General features: G+C 40.4%; 1 protein-coding gene across 8 annotated transcripts in view; it reads right to left on the bottom strand.

Annotated features, from left to right (window-relative positions):
* Positions 1–23,138, bottom strand: part of mef2d (myocyte enhancer factor 2d) — a 75,218-nt gene that overhangs the window by 45,408 nt on the left and 6,672 nt on the right. For all 8 annotated transcript variants that reach the window (XM_085423643.1, XM_085423641.1, XM_085423642.1 and 5 more), the window contains exons 2-3: positions 18,046–18,434; positions 9,066–9,269 (exon numbers count right to left, since the gene is read on the bottom strand). In XM_085423643.1, coding sequence (XP_085279769.1) covers positions 9,066–9,269; positions 18,046–18,099 — 258 coding nt within the window. In that variant the 5' untranslated portion in view covers positions 18,100–18,434. The remainder of the gene's footprint in view (positions 1–9,065; positions 9,270–18,045; positions 18,435–23,138) is intronic.

Here is a 23,138-nt window from a genome sequence, read left to right as displayed (position 1 = left end):
CCCCCACCTCACTCTCTTCGTTCCCCTCTGGCTCGCTCGTTCGCCCACCCGCCTGTCCGCCCGCCCTCTGTTTCCAGCTCTCCATGAAACGCTGCTGCTGCTTTGTCCTGTCTCTTTTTGTCTTTCTCTCGGCCTCTCATCTCTCAGCCCACCACCTTTAACGTAGCTCTCGCTCGCTCACAGTGCAAGTGCAAACTCTCGCACTTGTCCTTCTGTGTTTTTCCACCCTTAACATCTCTCGCCATTGCTTCCTTGAAATGTCTCCATACGCAATACTCCCCAGTCGCTCATTTCCTCTCATCAACCTTCATTCTCTCCTCTGTTTCAGTTTCTTTTCCATTCCTCTTTTGCCCTGTCTCTTGTTCCCAGAGCTTTTCCCATCATAATTTCCTTCCCTTTTCCTCTCTCTTTCCTGCTCCAACCTTTTATCCCTTACTCTGAAAATGTGTTTGAAGCCTCTATGTGTCTAAGTCGTGAGTGAAAGTCACTGTACGACTGCATGCATAGTGTCAGTATTTGACGTTTGATAACAGTGGCAATAATACTTTGAGTGTATCAGGTTCCCTTCCTGGTTTTTTGCATTTCCTTTTATTTTTCTCACTTTTGCCTCTATCAGCTTTATCGTCACATTCATTTGGAAGGTGCCAGAAAAACAGACCTTTACCTAAAACATACATGTGTGTTTGGGTGTCACCATATCTAGCCATGTATAAGTTTAACAGATACACACACTGCCTCTGAAAGCAACTCTGGGCTCTGTGACTTGCCCAAGGACACTTTGGGAGGTGGGAAGGCCCAGATATGAAACTGCCGAACAGCACCGCTTGCACAGTTTTCCTGTTTAGCCACTTTAGATGTTTAAATTCTTATCTATGATAAAGTAATTGTTCAACATGGCAAAAAGACCATGAAACCTATCTTTGTTATCAAGAAGAACAAAGAGTCTTGCAACTGATAGCGTAACCTCTACACAAACCTAATCTCAACATCATCAAGTTAACTTGGAATCAGCTGTAATCCACAGAAACTTTGGCCAGTCCTCCAAAACAACTGGAACAATCACAACTGCTTTAAGAACAAAGGAGGGTCGGACTAATCACTGATTTGTACTGTACTTTAACTAAAGTTAAAGGATGTGAGTCACCAAACTATTGTCTGGTGTTCATAAGGCCACTGATCACTCCTCATTAGAAAAATTTATCTGAGAATTACAAACCGATTTCAGTGCTATGAAGGCAAATAAGACAGATAAAAATACAACTGACTTCTAAAGTGGCATTTACTTTACATACGAGTACCAAATTCCCCACTTTGACTTAGTGTTGCTGCGCTGCAGGTCAGCACAGAATCAAAATCTATGTAAAAGGAAGGTGGCCACTTGACTGGATGAATTTTGAAATCTATTCAGGAACCAAAGACTGGATTTTGTTCTTCATCACTTCTAACAGAAGTATATTAGGAAGGGATGTTTTAGTGACAAACATGATCATGAAGGATAAACAGAATATTAACAGAGACATGTAAAAATCTTTCCTTTAACTGATTATTATAGTTTTCTAATCTCACTGTCTAACACTTTTATTTGCCCGGTACAGTATGTGCTGTTTATTGTTAGGCTTTCTTTTGGACTATGACGGTGCAGGTTATATGGTCCCAAAAGTACTTAGGTAGCAGGCAGAGTCCCTGCTGTCTAGGCCTGGTAAGTGCAAAGCAAACTGTAATGTCACCTCCCATTGTGGCTTGTCAAATACAGAAATGCAGAAGAAAGTCTCTCCCTCTCTCACGCATGCAGCCCCCTACAGTCAGTCATTTGGGGCATCGTATCCACAGTCTCAGCACAGCAGTGGCTGCCAGGCTCCTCAGATGTTGTATTATAGATCAGCACTTGTTTTTTCTCATGTCAGTAACCTGCCAAGCCGTGAGACGTGAGGAAGTCATGTCCTCGCTGCCCACAAAAAAAAAAAAAAAAAAAAAAAAAAAAAAAAAAAAAAAAAAAAAAAAAAAAACACACACTCGCTATCGTGCGGGTTCAGAATGTATTTTTTTGAACGCCTTGTTAAAACAGAAAATCAATAAATAAAATAAAATAAAACAGAAAAGAACGTAAATGCATTTCCTCGTCCTGCTCTCTGTCACTTTTGTATTTAGATTAATTATGCTTCCTGTTCCTAGTGCTCCCCTGTGTGAAGTATTAATTATGCATTAATTTCAGGGTCAAAAGCGCATTTAACATGAAAATGTAAATGAAAACTCAACTATATGTTATGCATTGTGATGGTCTAAGTAAGTGGGGTTTTTTCTAATTAAAGTATAAAATTCAGGAAGTTAGGTTGGAATAATCATTTAAACATTTGGACAAAGTTTAGTTTATGACTTGTAGACTTCCTTTAATTTCTAACCATTTAGTTTATTAAAAACCATCACTGCATAAACAGCCATTACCCCTCCAGCTCTCACTGGAATTATTTGTCCATGAAAATAATGGACTTCTCTCACTTAGCCCTCAAGAGGCCTCTGGATGGTTTGCTATGTATCAGAGGAAGCTGATCGTGCATGATGCCCTACGTCAACTACAGATGACCTGTAAGCCAATCAGTCTTATTGATATATGACCGCCTACACTAATGACAACTAAACAAAATATTTCGAAGCCTATTTTTCTGCCCTCTAGGAGTACGTGTTCCTCATTCAGAATCTCCATAACACGCCTCATTCTGGGAGTGAGTCACATATTTTATAATCAAGGACTTCCAGTACTTAATATTGTTTTAATGAAATCTTGGCCCCTTTTCAGCACAGGGCTGTTAATTATTTCATAAGGTCAGGATCTCTGTTCTGAACACAATGCTGTGAATGTGTGGTATAATACTGACCATAACTGAAGGCATTGTATTGCATTCCTTAACCTTGAAGTTCAACTGCAAAAAACAGTGAAGTAATAATAAGAAATAAATTTGAATAATTTTGAGGCAATGACTAAACATAAGACAAGTTTATATCTTGGTTTCAAATCAAGTTGTGTGAATGTATCAGGTCACAAACCCCCAAAAAAATCTAATTTAAAAGGGAGAACACATTACAATTCTACTTGTAACGTAAAACAAATAAATAAATCCAAAAATCCTAATTATGGTTGAGCTTTGGGCCTTTCACACAAGTTTTGTGATTCAGAAACTTGGAAGAAACAAATCCCAGTAAGAGTGGTGACCACTAATGTAAGCACCAATAAACCTTCCTATGACCCCTTCTACTCCAGATTAGGACCTTGGGCATGGCAGGTCTTAGCAGGAGGACCACAGAGTTCAGACAGCAAAGAAGGATTATATGAGGAGCATCTACGGGACAACACAGGCATCAGCTTTCTGCGAGAGGACGTCAGAGGAGAAGTGGGCATGCAACTCTGCAGAGGGGTGAATTTCTCACTGTGCACTAAGTGGGGTAATCTGGGGTTGTATACTATTTGTTTGAAGCGCTATGGGCTATTGTAGCAACAAACTCAATCTGTTGCTTAGTAGGAAAATACTGACAAGTAATGTTTCGCAATATGTGAGTCTCCCCTGGCTGCAGCCCAGGAGGATCAGGGCGGTGCCCAAAGTCCTTAAGCACGAGCATTGAAGCTCTTGGTGAGATCTGTCTTCCCTGAGCCGCTTAAAGGAAAAAGGGCATCCCCCTTCTCCGCCCATCTTGCTTTCTCTCCTCAGCTATTCATCCCCACTCTTTTAGCATTGCGCTCGCTTGTGTTCCCTCTGTCTGTCTCTCGCTCACTTCCCTTCTTTGCCCTGATTGGGATCTGCAGTCAAGCGGATTAACACATTCTGACAGGAGAGGCAGGCTGCCCACACACACTTTCAAGCAGCACGTGCATCTCAGAGAGAGGCTGTGTGTGCATATGCACAGCCTCTCAAGCTTGCACTGAAGTGAAGGAATGTCTAACTGTGTGATGAATAGAGTCCACACACCCACACCCATATACACACCTCAATATGAACTTAAGTGCATCTAGGCATTTAGGCCCAGAGGTGCATGCATGTACAGCATAGACAGAGCAACATACACGAAGCATAGACTGTGTACGCACGTGCACGTATCAGTTTGCGTGTGCCTGCGTGACTATATCCACACTTCATAATTTATACTCAAAAGCACTTGCAGAGGCAGAGCAGCAAATGGGCACATTTTGAGACTATCCAATTATCCCCTCTCTCTTCTCCCTCACTCTCGCGCTCCGTCACTCGGTATGTCTCAGCTCTGTCCTTGACCAGCGATGTTACACCATGTGCCAGTGCAGATAATCTTTAATAATTATTGTATAATTCGCCAATCTTGTCACACTGACTGTTCGACTGTACAGGGCGCCACTGAAAGCCCCTCACCCTCTATGTCTAGCATTTCTGTAACGCACGTCCAGTCACAGTTGCGGCATTTAAATGTACAAAATGTACAAAATGATAATTATCATTTATTGCACATGGAGATAAAAAGTATTTTACAATATTCACAAGTCTGTTCAAGCTGTTTAAACGGCGGTTCTCTTTTGGACAAGAACATGTTAACAGATTTAGGTCATTTTTACTTTGCAAATTTTCTGCATTTCTTTACAGCAATTATTTAATAAAACTAAATAATTCCTGCTAGTGTTTCACAGTAAGAGCCCTTCAGAGAAGTAAAGACATTGGGCTCTTGTCCCTTATAACTTGCCAAGAAAATATCTAATGAAATCTTAGTCAAAACTGAGTTATTAAAAGGATACATGTGATGATCTTCTTTATTTTTGTTACAGTCAACAACCAACACTATATTTATTCTAGTAACAAGTACTTTGAGGGCATCCAAAGCCAGATCTATCTTATTTCGCTGTGTCACAAAGCTCCATTGTTTATCCAAAAACTTTCAGCAAACCACACATTTGTACTGGGGAACTTTTCCTTTCATTGCCACAAACACAGACACTGTTGAGTACTTTCTTTTGACCAAATTCTACATGGACATTCCTAACTTGAGCACCCAGCGTGTATTTATCTGCCAACAAGTCCCCAACAAATACACTGTTCGTTACAGACAAATGTTTACAATAACTCTGCTTCCAAAAAGGTGATTACACTGTGTGAAACAAAATTCAATGATTTGCAAATGATTAAAAGCCTGTAAGTGATTTAAAGTAAAAACTAAACTAAACTGAGAAATGCTATTGTCAGTGATGTTCATTTTGAATTTTATGCCAGCAAAAATGCTTTAAAAATTAGGACCAGGGGCATGTTTACCACTGTGTTGCATCATCTTTTTTTTTTCAAATGTTTTGTCAGCCAAATGTTTTCCAATTTCCAGCTAATGCAGAATATCAGCTCCTTAACAGCTGTCAATGGTTCTGCTTTTCAACAACCTGTTTTGGAGCTAAATATTACACATTTCCCTCCACTACGTTTATGCAATGGTTGTATTTACTCATTACCTTGGAGATTTAGGTTTCCCATACAAAAAGTGACAAAGACACATTTAAATAAGCTGCAGTTTTACTTAATTGCTATTTTGTGCAGCTATTAGCAGTACACTATATAACGTATTCTGAAAAAGGTTCTGAGGGTTTTATTTTTAATACTGAAATGACTCATGCTACTCTACTGGTAATGTGAAATAGCAAGAATTCATGGAAAATGTCAGGGGCAAACGACACTGATACCTGCCCAACAAGGTGGTGTTTAATGCAGTACATCTGTGGAAGGGGACAGTTGAGGACAAATGCTGGCGAATGTTGCTTAATGCCTCCTGACTTATTAAGAGAATGGGTGGCAGGCAGTATAAAGGCCGGTATAGGCAGGAAGCTCCCATGTAGGACACACACACACACAAACACACACACAGAAGCTGACACAACCAAGAGGCTCACCAAGCCTGAATATTGTATGAGGCGTTCTCATGGGCCACTGCAGAGCGTGCAAACAGAAAGAGGTGGACTTATGCATGCACACATACACACTCAAACATAGATACACACACACTAATGAACACACAAAAAGAGACAGAATGAGACAGAGTGGCACACTCGAAAACACAAACACATGTACGCACACAAACAGAGCCAGTGGAGCTTGAGCTGATGTGGCCCGGAGCAGCCCAACGCCCACACACACACACACACACACACACACACACACTTAAGAGCCATCTGCAGCTGAAGATACAGCCTACAGAAAGGCTTTACTGCTGACACTCTGAGACAGACAGAAAGAGAAGGACAAGAAAGAAGGGAAAAACTGTCGTGACCGAGTGAATCAGGAGATTACGAGGAAGCGAAGCCAGGAAGGGTAGAAGGAAGAGAGAAACTGACAGACAGAAAGGTGAAGGGAAAATTATGGCCTCAAACTCTCAGTCTTACCTTCAGCCCACTCAAACACAAAACTGCTTCACCAACACTTTCACTGAGATTTCAGCAATTACTGAATGCAAGCCCTTATTGGATGAAATTCCCCTTAGGAGCATTCTGCTCAGGCCCCAAAGATTTCATGCCTCTACACAACCAAATAATAACCAATAATGACAAATCCCAAAACTCAGGAAGTTTAGGAGTATGTTCAGACAAAGTCCCCTTTGTGAAATAAATTAGATAAATCTGTTATTCATTGCATTTTCTTTAGGCTTAATGTAGCTAGGCTGGCAAATTCCTTTTTGTCCATGTGTGATTTTAGAGTGCTATTTTGGCCATTTCTGATGAGAACCAAATGATCCCATCAACAGAAAAACAGATGGAAATCAGATCTAGTTGAATGTGGAATTTACTTTCTGCTATATATGAAGTAATTCAAGCTTCAAGTATGACCCTCTCTTGTATTCAAGGAAAATGGTTTCCCAACAGTTCTGGTCTGAAAAGCTTTTTATAATCAGAAATTCCTCAGGAAAACTGTTGGAAAGAGGATTTAATCTCACAGCCAGAGAATCCTCAGATGCAAACCCAGAGCTGGGACTTTTGTGATCCAGGACCTGAATTCAATCAATGAGTCCTTCAGGTAGGTTCCTACAATGGAAAATAGCGCTCTCCATTCAAAAACACCTTTAGCACATAACTGTAGCTAGCCATTGATTTAGGTGTTTGTGGACAGTTTGAGAGAACTTGAAAAAGAATTACGCCTTAAAGCAGCAGTTAGAGGTCAGATGAGCTTCTGAGCGCTTCATAAATCGAATCAAACAATGTTTGCAGCCTGTGGGTTTCTTCCAATAACGTATTTGAAATAGCCTGAAAAAGGGAAATAAAACTCATCATTTGCTGTCAAAGTTCATCACTCCAGGGACACAGGTTGGTATCGCTTACTTCATAAATGTAGTGAATCAAAAACTAGTGGAGAACAAAAGGTTCGAATAATATTTATTGCTGTAGTATCAATCTCAATTTTATAGGACTACGTTCTGCAATTTAGAAGCAGCTGATAAAAGAGGGAATCACTCCCACTCTATTATGTTGTTGTTCTCAGGCCATTGCCAACACAAGGTTTTATTCCAAAATCATAAGGGCAATTTGACAAAAAATTCAGATTGGGAAATTGCTGCTGACACAGATCAGGTAATGCTAGTGCCCAACTAATAATGGCCTAAATCCATTCATGAGCTAGCCATCTCATTTTTTCAAACCTTGCTGTTTTGCTGTGCGTTGTTTGAAATACGATTTAGCCCGAGCATTCAACATGACAGTAAAGCCATGGCGGTGACTGCATGTTGACAATGTTTGTGGTTGACTGATCGTGAACTCCTGCAGCAATATTCAGTGAGAAAAAAAACCTCAAAGCCAGGCGAGATCCAGCTTTAAGTCAACGCTCCATATGAAGCGTAAGTGCTGTACTGCAGTGCACACGGCTCGCTGAATCATACCTAACCATCTCGTGTTGAATTCATAAGAGGGTCCTTATGTATAAAAGGGTCAGCAAGGCATGTGAATATGTTCCATGTTCGCCTGACAAGCTCCAGCGAAGCCTTTTCCCACAGGGAGGAAAGACGTTAGGAAGCAAATGGATTCCTATTACAAAAACATAAAAATGGAACTGACGGACTGCCCTCACACTTTCTCTGCTGACCTAACCCGTTGACCTCTCTTCTAGTAAATATGTAAATGAACAAAGATTTTTTTTCTCAGAAGTTTCTTCCTCTAACTGGTGGGCATTTTATGCTGAAGTGGTTTCCAACTGGTTCTAGGCGTTGTCCTTTGGCTTGTTGGTGTTTTGTTGTTGTTGTCAGAGAGGTCTCCAGGTAACAATACGACCAAAGCCAGAGTGTTAAGGGGGGCGGGGGATAAGATGGGGAGGCCCAGCTGTTCCTATCTCTCTACTCCCATTAAGCTCAAAGGCACCGAGCCAGAATCCAACCATAAACAGCACTGGGACTGACTGGACTCCACAATTCTGAACTGGGCAATAGTAAAGAAATACTAAAATATATAGTTACTTTTCAGTAACAAGGGATTTCAGGAAAGAACAGTGGGTTATAAAAAGTTTTTTAAAAAATGTAATGACACCTCTAAAAATGCAGTGTTTAACCACTTCAGTTTCTTAAAGCCTAATTTATAATGCATAACAATTTAGAAGAAGGTTAGATTGCTACAAACACTGAAGGTTAGTGTGACTTTGGCTTCTTTATAGATTAAACATGATGTAATATATCACATCAGCAGATTTTTTTTTAAGCTAAGCTACCTTAATCACCCTCTGCCTCTAACCTGCCTACAAGTAAACAGGCATGACAGTGATATCAATCTCTAATCTTATTCTTGGGAAGAAAGTTAATCAATACACATCTGAAAATGTCCAGCTTCCCCTTTTAATGACTTGATGTACAATAAACTATGATACTCAAAGCCTTATTGCAACAGAAGGCAACACAGTTTGTTCAGGAAGTGTATCTAGGTCAAGATTACTTTAAGCCTAGCATCTGCTAAAATAAATAAATGTATTAATTAATTAAAATAAAGGTAATCAAATGGAAAGTGGACCTTTTAAGGATGTTAAAAAGATTTTGAGGTGTTAAAGACGCAGTTGTTTCCTGCTGTTTGACCCACTGCCCTCCCTCCCGTCTCCACGCTTTACCTCGATAATGTCAGCGTTAGTCCGGCTCTCGTGTGGCTCGTTGTACTCTGTGTACTTCAGCAAGACCTTGTCCATGTCAGTGCTGGCATACTGGAACAGCTTGTTGGAGTGGTTAAAGATGATGAGAGCGATCTCGCAGTCGCACAGGACGCTCAGCTCGTAGGCCTTCTTCATCAAACCAAACTTCCTCTTGGTGAACGTCACCTGATGACAAAAACGAAAACTGAGCTGAGAGAGCTCTAACACAATCTTAGTAAAATTATTCATAGTTCCCTAAAACAATTGTAATTTTATAACATTATAAACGACACTCTATTAATGAAGTTAAACTGAAATGAAAACAAGGGCATTATCTACATATTCTGACATTTTATTTCTTGTTCTAAGGCAAGAAGGTTTTCATGGAGTCTCTTGGTCCTGAATGATGATGTGGGCCACGGAGCTAGAGTGTGGATCTGGCAACAAGCCACAGATTATAGATTTTTAGTGAAAGATCTATTTCAATTTTCACGAGAGGAAAATTTTCTTCAGGGTCTGTTTAGAGTAATGTTCACTTACGAAATTAAAATGTCAAAATGTACAGGTCGCAACCATTTACAGAAAAAAAGAAAGAAAAATACATGCTGATAACCATATTTCTTTCATTCAACCCAAATCGCATACTAACGCTAAGACAAACTGGATACTAAACCTAAACTAAAGCCAATATTTTGAAAAGGATGCAGGCGGTGCACACAAGTTCTACTCAGCATTTTTTTTTTTTACAAATAATAAATAAAATAAATGAAGCAAGTGAAAGGGATTTTGTTATTTCAGCTTGAAATACAACACATTTTGAATGTGTTTGAATAAAAACATATAGATATAAATAAAAAAAATCTGTTCACCAGAATTTAAAAAACCTATAATCTGCAAATAAGACACAAGGCATGATGAAACTGAAAGGAACACACTGGGAAATCTGTCAAATGCTGAGAGTAAAACTGATACTAAATATGACTGTAGAATAAGCGACAGCTAGCATCTGTCAAAGCTCCCCTAAAGCTCTCTAATTGTCATGTTATATCCTGTTTTATCTGATGAAAAACCAAAGAGTAAAACTGACAACTTGCAGCTTTACAGTAAATTATCTGACCTCACTGTGACTCTCAATCTTGGCAGGAAAGTAAAAAAGCACATTTACGCAAATGTTGAGCTTTTCCCCCTCAAGACCTGACTTAATATCATTTTGGACCAGAGCCATTCAAACCAGCTTATTCTCAGTTAAACTGAAAGTGTAATTTGAGCTTTTTGCACTTCCAGACTCTAATGACGGCACAAATCGTGCTCTGAAGCGTATGGTTTGGGTATCTGAGACAAAGCAAGACTGACTGCATGGAAGCACTGTGTATTAAACATACAAGATAGAGACATTTTTAGGAAAAAAAAGACTCCTAGACAGAATGTCTAAACATGCTCTTTCAAGTACTCAGATTGTATTTTGTGCACAGACTTTCACTTCAGTCCGTACACTCCTTTCTCTCCCGTCACACTCGCTCTGTGTCACTTTCACACTATGATATGCTCTTTTCCATGCTCTCTTTCTATGTCACACACTCTCTCCCGCTCTCTTTTCTGCACTTTCCTTCTCTCACACGTTATTTCTCCCTTCCCCTTATGCGCACACACACACACACACCCACACACACACACACACACACACACTTAAGCCCGCTCAGTTGTGAACAAGCTGAACAGAACTGGGAGTGTTGCTAAAGCACAGGGTCCCTTGTTGTCTGCCGGTTGGCTTTAGAAGCGCTTCCCCGCTATAACCAACTGGTATTTACAATCCAGAGAGATTTGGCTTTGTTTGGATTAAACACACAGGATTGCACAAACACAAACACATGCAAGGAGAAGAAGATTAGCAGAAGAAAAAGAAGAAAAAGCTTCAGGTACTGCTACAATATCGAGCATTTGATATGGGAGAAATGGAAATAAAAGTCAATGTGTACACAGATGGTGTTGAAGAGGCAGAAAGATTTCAAGCATGCTGCACTTCAGGCCACACCCACGAATGACATCAACACATTTTCCATCAGACGTGCAAGCCAAAAACCTGCTGTGACATCAATGATTGTGGCTGTGACCTGAAGTGCAGCATGCTTACAAGTTTCCTGCAGTTTACTGCACTTTCTTATGTAACCTTAAGTCCTAAAGTCCCTTTAAATCTTTGATTCTCATTCTAAGAAAGCTTTTTGTTCTGTACATCTGGAGATTGGTGACGTTTACTGAGGGAGAGGGAGTCACATGTTTGACCTTGAAGATTTTTAGCTATTTTACATTAATTTCAGTAATGGACTGATTGGTTTACTTTTTTTTGCTTTTAAATTGGAAAAAAAAATCAAGAATATTTCTGACATTTTTAATATTAAGTGAAGTGTTTTTACAAACGTTGCACTGATTTCACTGCAATTTTTTACAGATATTCGAGACCTTTAAAAAAGTCTTCATCAAAATTTAATCGCATTTACTAGGCTTTTAAGAGCAAAACTGCAACCCTAATGGAATAACCATCTTCTGGTTTTATGTTTAAGAATGAGAGTGTTGAGCTTTTTTTTGTCCATTTATGGTAATTACAATGCATTATAATATATCTGTCGCCAAATAAACGTATTAATGATATTCTGATACTGCCTTTAGGGTTTACCTGCATCGACAGAGGCCACATTTCTGTGGCAGAAGGATGCTCCGCTGGCAGCTGAGTTCTGAACTGAAACTATAATTGAAATGAATTGAATACAGAAAGAAAGAGAGAACAAATAGAGTGGTAGAGATAAGATAGAGACACTGAGGATGAAAGCAGGAAAAGCAGCAAGTGAGACCTTCAATCTGTGCATCGTTCTCTCCTACAATCACTTCATCTCTTCCATCTCTTGCTCCTTTCTGCACCCGACATGTTTAAGCCTCCCTCATCCCTCCTTCTCCTCTCTTATTTTCTCGCCCTCGTTTTCTCTTCCTCTCTTCTCTCTCTCTTGCTTTTTCCACATCCTCCCTTCCTCCCTCCCTTCGCACTCGCTCACTCATTGCTTCCTGCTGCCACAAATCAAATTATATCGGGGTCGTATCCATGGGCAACCGACTCCTCTCCTCCCCTCCGCCCCCCATTTCCCACCTCATCACACACTGCTACCATCATCTCACCCCCCACACCCCCTCCCCATCTTTATCTCTCTGCCTATCTACATATCTCTCCACTCCTCTTCCTCTCTTTCTCTCTCTCTGTCTCACACACACAGACACACACACAGAATGAGCAGATAAATTATGTGGCGATGTTGGTAAGGGAGGAAATTACAGTTGTGCGGGATGACAAGACTGGTAATGTAGAGAGAAGCCACTGCAAACAACAACTGCTCCCTAAAAAAATTATAAGGTCATCCACCAGTGCTTAAAGCAAACAAAATCAGTCCCACATCCCAAACAAAACCTCTGTCCGTCTTTCTTTTTTTAGAAAAAAGTAAGCAGTGGGGTAGTGACTTTTGGTCTGAGCTTCAATCTTGCTGTTTACCACAAAGGATAAACAAGCTGGAGGTAATTGACATTAAGAGCTGAATTGCCAGGTAACCAATGGCAACTGAAGAATAAGACATCCTCAGTGAGAAGAGTAAGAAAGAAAGGGGGCGAGTGGTTTCATTTGAGTGCGTGTGCGTGCGTGCATGTGTCTTGGCGAGGTTGTGGTTGTGTGGCAGATGGATGAGGAAACCACCACTGACAACCACAACCTCCTCTTGCTGTTTCCTGTAGCCAAAACCCTCTCTTTCATTTGCTAGCTTACAGTCTCGCTCACACATACAGTTTGAACAGTTGAGGAAAAAATTAATTAATAAATAAATAAATACACCGGGTCTCACTATACTAATCAGTACAGGTACGAGCTTTCAAGGATCTACAGAACAATGATATGCTATTTTTATTTTAAAATGTTAAGCGATTCAAAAGTTATTGTAAATAAAACTGTATCTACTGGAATTGCATTTGTTGTGTGTAAAAGAGAGACAGAATTGAACTGTAAATTGCCATTACAATATCCTCTTCACTTTTAATTAAGGTGCTCCTCTAGTAATATTTTAATTGCCAAGAACTGTGCTACAAACAAACGAGCAAAATAATCAGCTGCTTCTCCAGAGTCTCTCTTGTCCTATGGTATCGCTACACTGTATTGTCCTTCATTTTTTTCCACATATGAATTCTGGAAAATGTTGGGAGAATGATGCTGGACCATTTGTCAAAGCTCTGCTTTTCCACAGCACACCGCAGGAGATAGTCCACTTCAGAGAGAGTTTTTACTACTGGAAATACTGATTTAGGCCAGAACGCCGCCTGGGTTGAGTGTGCAGGATACAGTACACACAGTATCCCTCTGCTAGCTATGAATTCACCAGACAACTATGTGTGCCATCGGTGCAAATCGGTGCAATAGCTGACAGGTAAAAAAAACAAAAAACAAAACATCAAGTGTCTAATATTAGTGTGTTAGAGATTTGTTTTCTCATGTGCTATTCTGTTGAATAATGCCTAGAAGTTTAGAGTTACAGTGCATGTGCAAAATTGAATCTTGATCTGCTTTCCAACGTGGGTTATCTCAGCACAGGGGTTTTTCTGCACGTTGGACTACAGTTCACGATGAACTACAGAACAGGATGAGAGCTACAAATTGCAGTCTAAGAGAGTGGCATTGGATCCATTTATATGCAAGATAAGAAACTATGGAGAATAATTCAAATGGTATCGAGATTGCTCTTGATAGTGCTCGGGTCAACTTGCAGTTAGCTTCTTTCTCTTGCAGCCTCTTCTAGCTCTTTTTGAGGGGAGCACTAAGTGTTCAAGCTACCCAAGCATGTTTTGGGTATACCCTGGGGTCTTCGGCCAGAAGGACATGCTCAAAAAAATCCCACCTCACAGATGCCTTAAGAGGCTTCCTAGTCCGATGCCCAAACCACCTCATCTGGCTCCTTTTAATATGGAGGAGCAGCAGCTCTGCCCAGACACCCTTCCGAGGAAGCTCATTTCCACTACTTGTATCTCATTTTTTCGGTCACTACCCACAGCTTGTGGCCACAGGTGTGGGTAGGAATGGAGATCAACAGCTTTGCTTTCACAATCACTTCTCACTTCAAGAGAGCAGGCCGATACAATGTCCACATCGCTGCGGACACCACACAACAGATTGATGCTTAATGCTTCATAAATCGTTAGACTTTTAAATACTTCTTTATGCATGACTATATTCCAACAACTACTAAAAGTTATCTGTTCTAAAATGTTAATCCTGTGGACTCTCAGTAAATTTGCTATAACTACAACTACTTCAGTTAGGAGACTGATTATTCTTCAACAATGGGCTACACTTGAAAAAAATTTAGATCAGCTGAAATGCTGAAATTCAACTTATTTAGCAGTGAAAGAAAAAATTCTGCACAATTACCTTTTTCCATTCACAGATATTTTAAAACATTTATTGAAAGCTGCTTCAAGGCTCATAAAAAAGTACTGCACATGAGATTTTTTCATGTGTAAAAGATCATGCAGATTCAGAAACATGGCTTAGAATTGTATGTTTTGCTAGATGGAAGCAAAAAGCAAATGCTCAACTTTGTAGAACAATCTTTAGCTTGGAAAAGTTCATGTTCAGATTTTAGCTGAATTATGAACGTATGCATCAAAGCTGTAACGTTGGCTGGGGGTGCCGCTGAGGATTAGTTTACACCTGACTCATATCTATTTTTTTTTTCTACAGATGGGTATGTGAATTCCCACTGGAACATTTTGCATGAAATTGCCCCAATAATTGATCTACAGGCCTACAATTAATTCAACAGCGATGTTAAAAACCCCCCAAAAAATTAATGGCACGACAAGCTTAAATTAGTTTACTTTTAGAGTCAGCGACAATACAGAAATACTCATTACAATATGCTAAATCTGTATCAGGAGCTGGTTTAAATGTTAAAATCAATAAATATTTGCATAAATGTAAAGAAGTGCTTTGATGTGTCTAATAGCTGATCATCTGAATTAACCATAAACTGATAAAGTCCCATTTGCTTACTGCACATGCATGTTTTATTTAACAGTTTCTAATCTGAATGATCAGAAAATGCTTTGCAATGGGAGTTGAGGCACAAGGGTTTCTTAATATTTAAAACTACACATCATAGAGACGTCTGTGAAATCACGTTTTCTCCAATCAGTTTGGTATGATGGACTAATAATAGTGACGCTAAATGCACGACTACAATACTCATTAGACTTAACAAAGAAAAACAGATGGAGAAGCAGTGTACTGGAGAGCAACTGCCCCAAAATCTGATGCAAAATCAGAATCAAAATATCATCTCTAACTTTGGGGTCAGTGTTAGCAAAACAAAAAGATAAATCTTAAGCGGATAGTTTATACTAGCATCCCTGGAGTAATAGTTTTAAGTGAGTTTTCTTGTTCCTTGAAATTTAATTTCCAAAACAAGCCGATGATGAATGTAATTCTTGCATTGCACTATGCACTACAGCTGTTGCTTAACATAAATCTGATTAGCGATTCAGGATTCTTTGATTTCTGGCAGCGAATCTTTCTTCTTCTTACATCTTCTTGCTAAAATGGGTCACAGTGTTAATGAAAAGTCAACTCTTTCTGTGTTATCTTTGATGTGACAAACACTCTTCCATAAAAAGAAATAAACAAATAAATCAAAGCATTCCAACATGCCAGTCCTGTTCTTTTTCATGCGTCTTTGTCTTTGTAAGAAATGTGGTATTTGAGATGTTGTCATGTTTCCAGCCGGGGCCCACACTCTGAACGCTGTTTATTTTGCAGAGCTTATGGCAGCATCTCTGAATCAACATGTAGGAGGGTGACGGGCTGCATGTACTCCAAAATTCATTTGATTTCCTTTCAGAAGCTGCACTGTTCATTAGCTGAAGCAACACAGAGAAAGCCTCTAAAAACCACTTATTTCATAGTCTGTTCCATATCAAACACTAAATGTCATTGAGAGAACAACTGAATCCTGCTTTACTGTGTCAACTGCTCTCACTGAGAACATCAGATAAACAAGAAAAAAAAAAAAGGGGGGGGGGGGGGGGGAGAAGGTGAAATGTAAATGCTCACTACAGCTTCGGTTCGATAGGAGCATCAGAATGTCATCACGCTGACTGGTTTGACAAAGTGATTAAGAAATCATTTTCTGCGGGGAAATCGCTTGATCGCAGTCAATGATTAATTTGGGATTGTGACATTATGATCATGTATTACCACAGAGTTCATCACCTTATTGATAAACTGTTCAACACCTGACACAAACACTGGCTGCTCGAGCAGAAACAGCTACAACCCATTCCTCCTTTATGTCCAATTGTGTACTGATGAATAACAAGTCATCATACTTCACCGACCCCCTGCAGGCACTGCTTCCTCTTCTTTATCGAAATGCAACCTGCTAAGATTGATGAGAAGAAAACTGAGGATGATTTTCCAAACCCTACGGCCACCTCGCTTTTACACTGCTCGGGTCTTATTCAGTCAGGCACCTTGTTTCTCTCCCTACGCCTGTCTCCATCTTGTTTTTCTTCTCTCTCTGTTTTTGAAGGTGGGCACGTCAAATCCATTACTCAATCTGCTCAATGGAGCGAAGCCCATTTACCAGTTGACTCATTTTAGATGGATCATTTACCCTTTTATCCTCTCTGACAATGCCACTGATGTAACCAGAGGGACCGAGTCTGTTTTTTGGGGAAATATCATACTTTTTTTTTTCTTGCCTTTTTCCACTGTAGGAAGGGGAGGTGTCAGAGAAACCCCCCGACACATATGAGCCTCATAAAACACAATGCTATTATACTGTTCTGTTGTGGCACTCTTGAGAGAGCTGCAACTATGTTGTTCATGCTACATGGGACATATGAAAAACGGAAAGGATCCCTGTGGGAATTTCTTATTGCCTGAGCTAAAGTATTCTGTCACCACAATGGAATTCAGTGCTGGAAAAGTGAAAATGATCATTTCTTTCTTAGATCTGAGCAGGACAGATGAGAGCTATACAGAGAAATCAGCTCAGTGAAAGCCTGCATCTACTGGCTATATATGGGTCATTTAACACTCCCGACTGGATCGTGAAGTTTAGCTCAGAAATTAAACAAATATGTGTGTGGTTGTTAATTTTGTCTTTAGCCTTCAGTGTAACCATTTAGCTACAGCATAGCTAATGAGTGCATTAACAAAGTTAACAACAATGTCTGGACTGTGTGCTGCCTGTGTTTTCTGCTGCAAGTTTCTCAAGCAAGTGGAAACTGAGACCGAAGAAGATAAAGTAATGACACAAACTGTCCCACGATCACTCCAGATGGGTCAAATACAACTGCCTTGTGGTACAGTGGTGCTATCAGCAGAAGAAACCCACTCGGCGACATATCAAAGTCATCTAGTGTTGTCTGTGCAGAGATACTTACCCCATTTTAACAACTGCAAGGTCCAGCTTTATTATAAATGTACATCATAATGTATAAGCTGTGCAATTCATTTCTTATATGAACAACATAATGTCTATAGCAATGGACCACATTTGCAAACAAGCTATTTAATGTGTTCATTTTATATTACAAGTTCCTTACAATAATTATGCCAGTTTTTATGAAATTAAGCTCCTGAAAAAATTAAATAAAACTCAATATTAAATCTTGATTACCTAACACTGCATGACATTTATCATATTCTTCACTACAAGGGCGTCTGGGATTTCCTTATGCATGCACATGAAACAGGGTCAATACAGGATTCATTTTCAAATACCACAGGACTGATCCACAAATCCAGCTATTTATAATTATCCAGCTACTTATATTAACTTTGTTGAAAACTTTAGTTCTTTAATTTTGGTTTCTGAAACAGGAAAGTTTAACAGGAGTTTCTTTCCATATCATGACAGTTCAGGTCATTTGTTCTAACCTGTTTGTTGCGTTCGTCAGTGATCCTCTGAATCTGGATCTTTTTCCTCCCCATGGTTCTGGTGTTGCAGTGGGAGGATCAGGGGAAAGTGACAAGATGTGAGGTCACGGATGGCTGCTGTTACTTTTCCTCCTCTTTGAATCTCTATTCGCTTTCAGTTTGCCCTCGCTGTGCACACTGACCCTGTTTGAAGGACCCAGGCAGGGAGGCTTTCACCAGCAAGATAGAAAAAAACAAAAACAAAAAAAGAGGGAGAAGGAAGAAAGGAAGAACGGGGCTCTGTGTACAGCACGCTTTTCAGATCATGGTCCTGTTTCTGGGGGCAGGTCATCCACACTCAAGCTGAACTAGGATCTTCTGCCCTCCCCTTCACCTCAGCTGGGCAGCTTCTGGAAAACAACACAAGAGACATTTATCAGGCTGAGAGAGACAGAGATTCTGAAAAGGGCAAGGAGAGCGAGGCTTTGTTTGTATATTATGACCTTATTTAGCTACTACAAACCCAACATATACAAGAGAATAAATGATGCAGCAATCCATTTGAGGCACTATCAAATCAGAAGCACATTTGGCTAAAATGAAGAGTAGGTGAGGGGGGTGGGAGTGTTTGTGGCTCTACATGCAGAGCAAGAGGCCCTCAGGGGCCCGCGAGTCGGGAGGCTGTGCTGTGTCAGCTTCATTAGAGGCATCACCGCCACATCACTGATCTGCTGGTCGCCCACGGCAACCGGCTGCCCGGCCCAGGCCGCCTGACACGCCGAATGTGAATCCCCGATCAGAGGCACATTAGAGAGTCTGCGGATTCTGCTCATTTCCCATTTTCAAAACACCGTCTTATGCATTGATCATTTCTCTACAGGAAGCTCAGTAGTGACAAGACAATATGACGATCTGCACTATGCTAAAGGGAATTATTCTCCCTTTAAATCCATGAAATATCCATATAAATAATCAATGTGGTTAAAATGCAATTTTCAGTCTTTTCAAACAGATTTTCTCACGAAAGATACCAGACACATCTGCAAACAAAATGAGTGGGCAGATCTCCAGTGACACTTCATATTTAAAAGACAGGATGGCGAATGTCATTTTCTGACCATTAATATCATTACGCCTTATTACCTAAACTGAATGCTGACCTAATTCCATGCAGAACAGCGAAAGATGACGAGTGTAAAAACGTGTGTCTAATTCACTCATACGTCTAACTAACCATGAAATAAGGGTGGTCTGGGATACGCTACGGTGCCTGATCAAAAACAGAGGATGGGTACATCACGAAGTCCATATTTTAAAAGGGCAAGTCAGAGCAAGAAAGCCCAGAGTGTTTCTGCAAATTCATGCAAACTCATGAATGAATGAGACGGCAGCAGCCCAGGAATGGCAACAGAGGCAAAGACCGTTTTAGGCCCTGTTACTACTATTTACGGTTCATCTTTAAAAATAGCACTCTATATATATATATATATATACATACATACAGATTGTGTGGACACACAGCACAGCCTGCACGTGCGCGCACACACACACACACACACACACACACACACACACACACACACACACACACACAGTGGCAGCCAAGTGGCAGAATTACAGAGCTAAATCATCTGGAAAGCAGCAAGTACACACATCAGGTCCGCAGCATTGTTTGCATTCCCTCTACCTGGGAGAGCAGCAGCAGAAGAACGCCCTCTATTTACATCCATTCTTATGAAACAAAGAACGTGAAATAGTCTGTCATGAGACTGACATTCCTTTTGTGCTGCTGTGGGAGCTGCACTGCATGCTCGTTTAGAGAGGATGCAATTGGCTTAGCTTTGGAGATGAGTTGCCTATGAATTATGCACTGATGGGAAAGAGTGGAAGGGGGCTGAAGAAAGAGTGTTATGAATGTCATAATTGCTTTGTAAAAAGGCTTGATGGAGAACTGGAGGCTGCCTGAGCCCGATTTTTTACACTAAGCATCTACAGTGAGCTGCAGGAACTGAATGTATTATACTGGCAAGATCTTTCACATATTTTGTTCCAGCCCCTTAAACAAAATTATTTTATAAAAATCCATCTCATCCGCTTTCGTTCATCCTCCTCGTCTCCATTTTCAGTATCACCAATTTAATAGGAAAACTAGCAAAGGATAATGAATTCTACCTGGATCACCTAATTAGTGTACTCCTGGAAAGAGCAGGCATTTCTTTATGTTGCACATTCATTCCTTTCATTCAGCTTCAAATGAAGGAAAGTAAAGAAGTGGTGGCGAAATATTTTAATAAAATAATAGGGTGTGCGTTCATTCTCTCTTTGTCAGCCACAGAGAGAGTAGGGGACTCACTGCAGTTGCAGTGAAGTTCAAAGGCAGCAAACTGAGGGATTTGTCTTTAGGCTGTGGGCTGATCACACATGAAAAGGCTGCTTTATCTGCCTGGGGTGGTCAAGTCTCGACCTTTTACCCTTCATGCTGCTGCAGCTCGCTTCCCATGTCTGATGTCAGGCAGAATCTCTGCTCTCACATGGGAAGCGGAGAGCCTGGAGTGTGTCTGTTACTTCACTGAGCAGACACGAGTGATAGAGAGGCTCTGGACAATGAAAAGATAAACACTGATAATTAGGAATCTACCGTGGACCCAGATTAGCACCCTGGGGAACGCCTAATGCGTTTATATGCTTTATTCCCCAAGAGGCCATTGAAAGGCTAGTCTTTAACAATTTATTATGGCTGGAGTTAGGAAAACTGAATAAAAGGAATATAGAACTTTTAAGGAAACTGCAATCATTGAAAGTACAGCTGTGCTACATTTCTATAGTTTTTAAGCACAAATATCGGCTGTTCAGGTTTGATGAAAAATTCATCATCTCTTTAGATAAATTGGGCAATTTGAAGTTGATAAAGCTCTGTGGCTTCTAATGCGAGATGTTTTCATACACTTTGTACCAAAGCAGAGACGCCCTACCACACAAGAAATCTAGAAATGAAAAAAAGTACCGTAAATGTCGGGCTATAAGCCGCTACTTTTTGCACAAGCTTTGAACCCTGCGGCTTTTAGTCAGGTGCGGCTTTTCTATAGATTGTCCATGATTTTTGTCATATCGTAAGACGATTTGTTTTGTGTGTTCCGCTGTTGTACGGCACTACGTTGCCTGGCGGAAGGATCGGGGTTCAAGAGTGGTATGTTAGTCACATGTCCGTCCGCCAGGCAACGTAGTGCCGTACGAAGTAGCGCGAAAAACAAACTTCAAAGTAGCGCTACGCGTTCAGCGGGAGTCGTGGATGATGAGCGGCGATAAACTTGCAAGTTATGCCCAAAAAGCAAGTTATGCCCAACTCCACCGGTGGATTCTGACAGCGTGGAAAAGTGTGAAAACATCCACGATCACCAACGGATTTTGAAGGGCTGGACTGCTGCATGATGGAGAGGAGGACACCGCCACGGCCCTTCTGAGGGTGTTCGACTCTGACACTGACAATGAGGATTTCTTTGGTTTTGAAAGTGACAACGAAGGAGAGAAGAAGAGTGGATGACGAAGCCATCCTGAGCCTGTTTGTATCCGACACTGGAGAAGAGGACTTTGGTGGTTTTAGTGCGTAGGAAGAAGAGAAAGATGGTGGTGAATGACTGACTTTTCTTCTTGTTAAAGCTGTGTCACTGCACCTGAGCCTAAAAGGTAGGCCGAATCTATTTTTCTGGTGTGCTGTAGGCTACTGTTATGTACTACATGTGCAAATATGTACCCATAACTTGTTTTTCAAAATATTAATAAAAGTGATGTCTCCAAACAGCCATCTCTTTCCTGACAATTCCCTTTGTGCATATTCTCTTACATATGATGAGTCAACATTGAAACACCTGCGGCTTTTGGTCAGGTGCGGCTAATGTATGTACAAAACAGGATTTTCTCCTGATTTTAGCTTGTGCGGCTAATATTTAGGTGCGCTTTGTAGTCCGGGAAATACGGTATTCGTACAAGATGTCAGTTCTTTTCTGTTCTTCTTAATTACATCAGTTTGGGGTTGTATTCAGTGTCCTTTGAAGATGCACACTACATTCTATAGTATGTACCAAAAAAACCCACCAGCCTCAAAATATCTGACAATTTAAAAAAAAAAATGCAATCCATTATAATGTGCTGTTTCATAAAGACAAAAAAGGCACAATGCAGAAAAGTAAGCCAACTGAGAATCTGGTCATCAAATTAAAGAGCCTTAAGAGAGCATCATAAAGAGCATAAAAATGAAAAATACTGTTACTGTAGAAATGTGTCAGCTAAGTTCTAGAGAGGGCACATCAGGTCACAGCCTTAGGACAGTCTGTAACAAAGATTAGTCCATAAAAAGAATGGTTAGAAAATATTGCAGTGCATCACCATCCCTGACATCTACTACTGGCTGTTAAACATTTCAAAGCATCAAATCTTCTATTCCAATGATGTGGGTGGAAACCCACGAGGTACAGGGGCTATATTATGATTTTAACATTTATTCATGAGGAAAAAGTTGACAAGAATGCTCTATTCTGCAATAACTTGCTTCACTTTTATGCAGAGCCGTAGCTGGAAGCTTCATGTTGCAACTGTCTTTTACAGTCAGACAATAAAAAAATAAAAGAATCTTCCTTTGGGCAATCAGGGGTTAAATGACTTGCTAAAGGGCATGCCATCCAGATTTTCCCAGCCAGTCAAGGTTTGTGAACTACTGACCTTCCTTCTGACAACCTGCCTGGCTGCCCCCGAGGCTAACACTGCCCTCGATATTTCCAATTCAATACGACCAATGTTTCTGCTACGGGCTTAATGTGCCAGAACCTGGAGGGAAAGAGATACACTTGCATGCCACAAAATGTAGCAGGAAAAGAGGGTGTTTGGGTTAAACATGATCTCTGTCAGTATAGCATTCTGTTGGCTTTTACGATGGACGGCATGATGTAATCAGATGATGATCCATCTCTGTGTGTGCACACTAAAGTCTGACAGCTACTGTGAGATATTTGGGTCAGAAATGAGTGATAATTCAAGCAGAACAAAACCTGAAACAGGACAGTTTTAATTAAAATACACTATAAGTGCTTTATTTCAGCAGTTTTTCCCTGCTGTTATGG

Source organism: Rhamphochromis longiceps, linkage group LG11, assembly GCF_057381845.1.
Source record: "Rhamphochromis longiceps isolate RC_006_pf linkage group LG11, R_longiceps_female_GT1.1, whole genome shotgun sequence".
NCBI classification, from domain to species: Eukaryota; Metazoa; Chordata; class Actinopteri; order Cichliformes; family Cichlidae; genus Rhamphochromis; species Rhamphochromis longiceps.
Note: the sequence above shows the minus strand (reverse complement) of the source record. Positions and strands in the feature narration are given on the sequence as shown.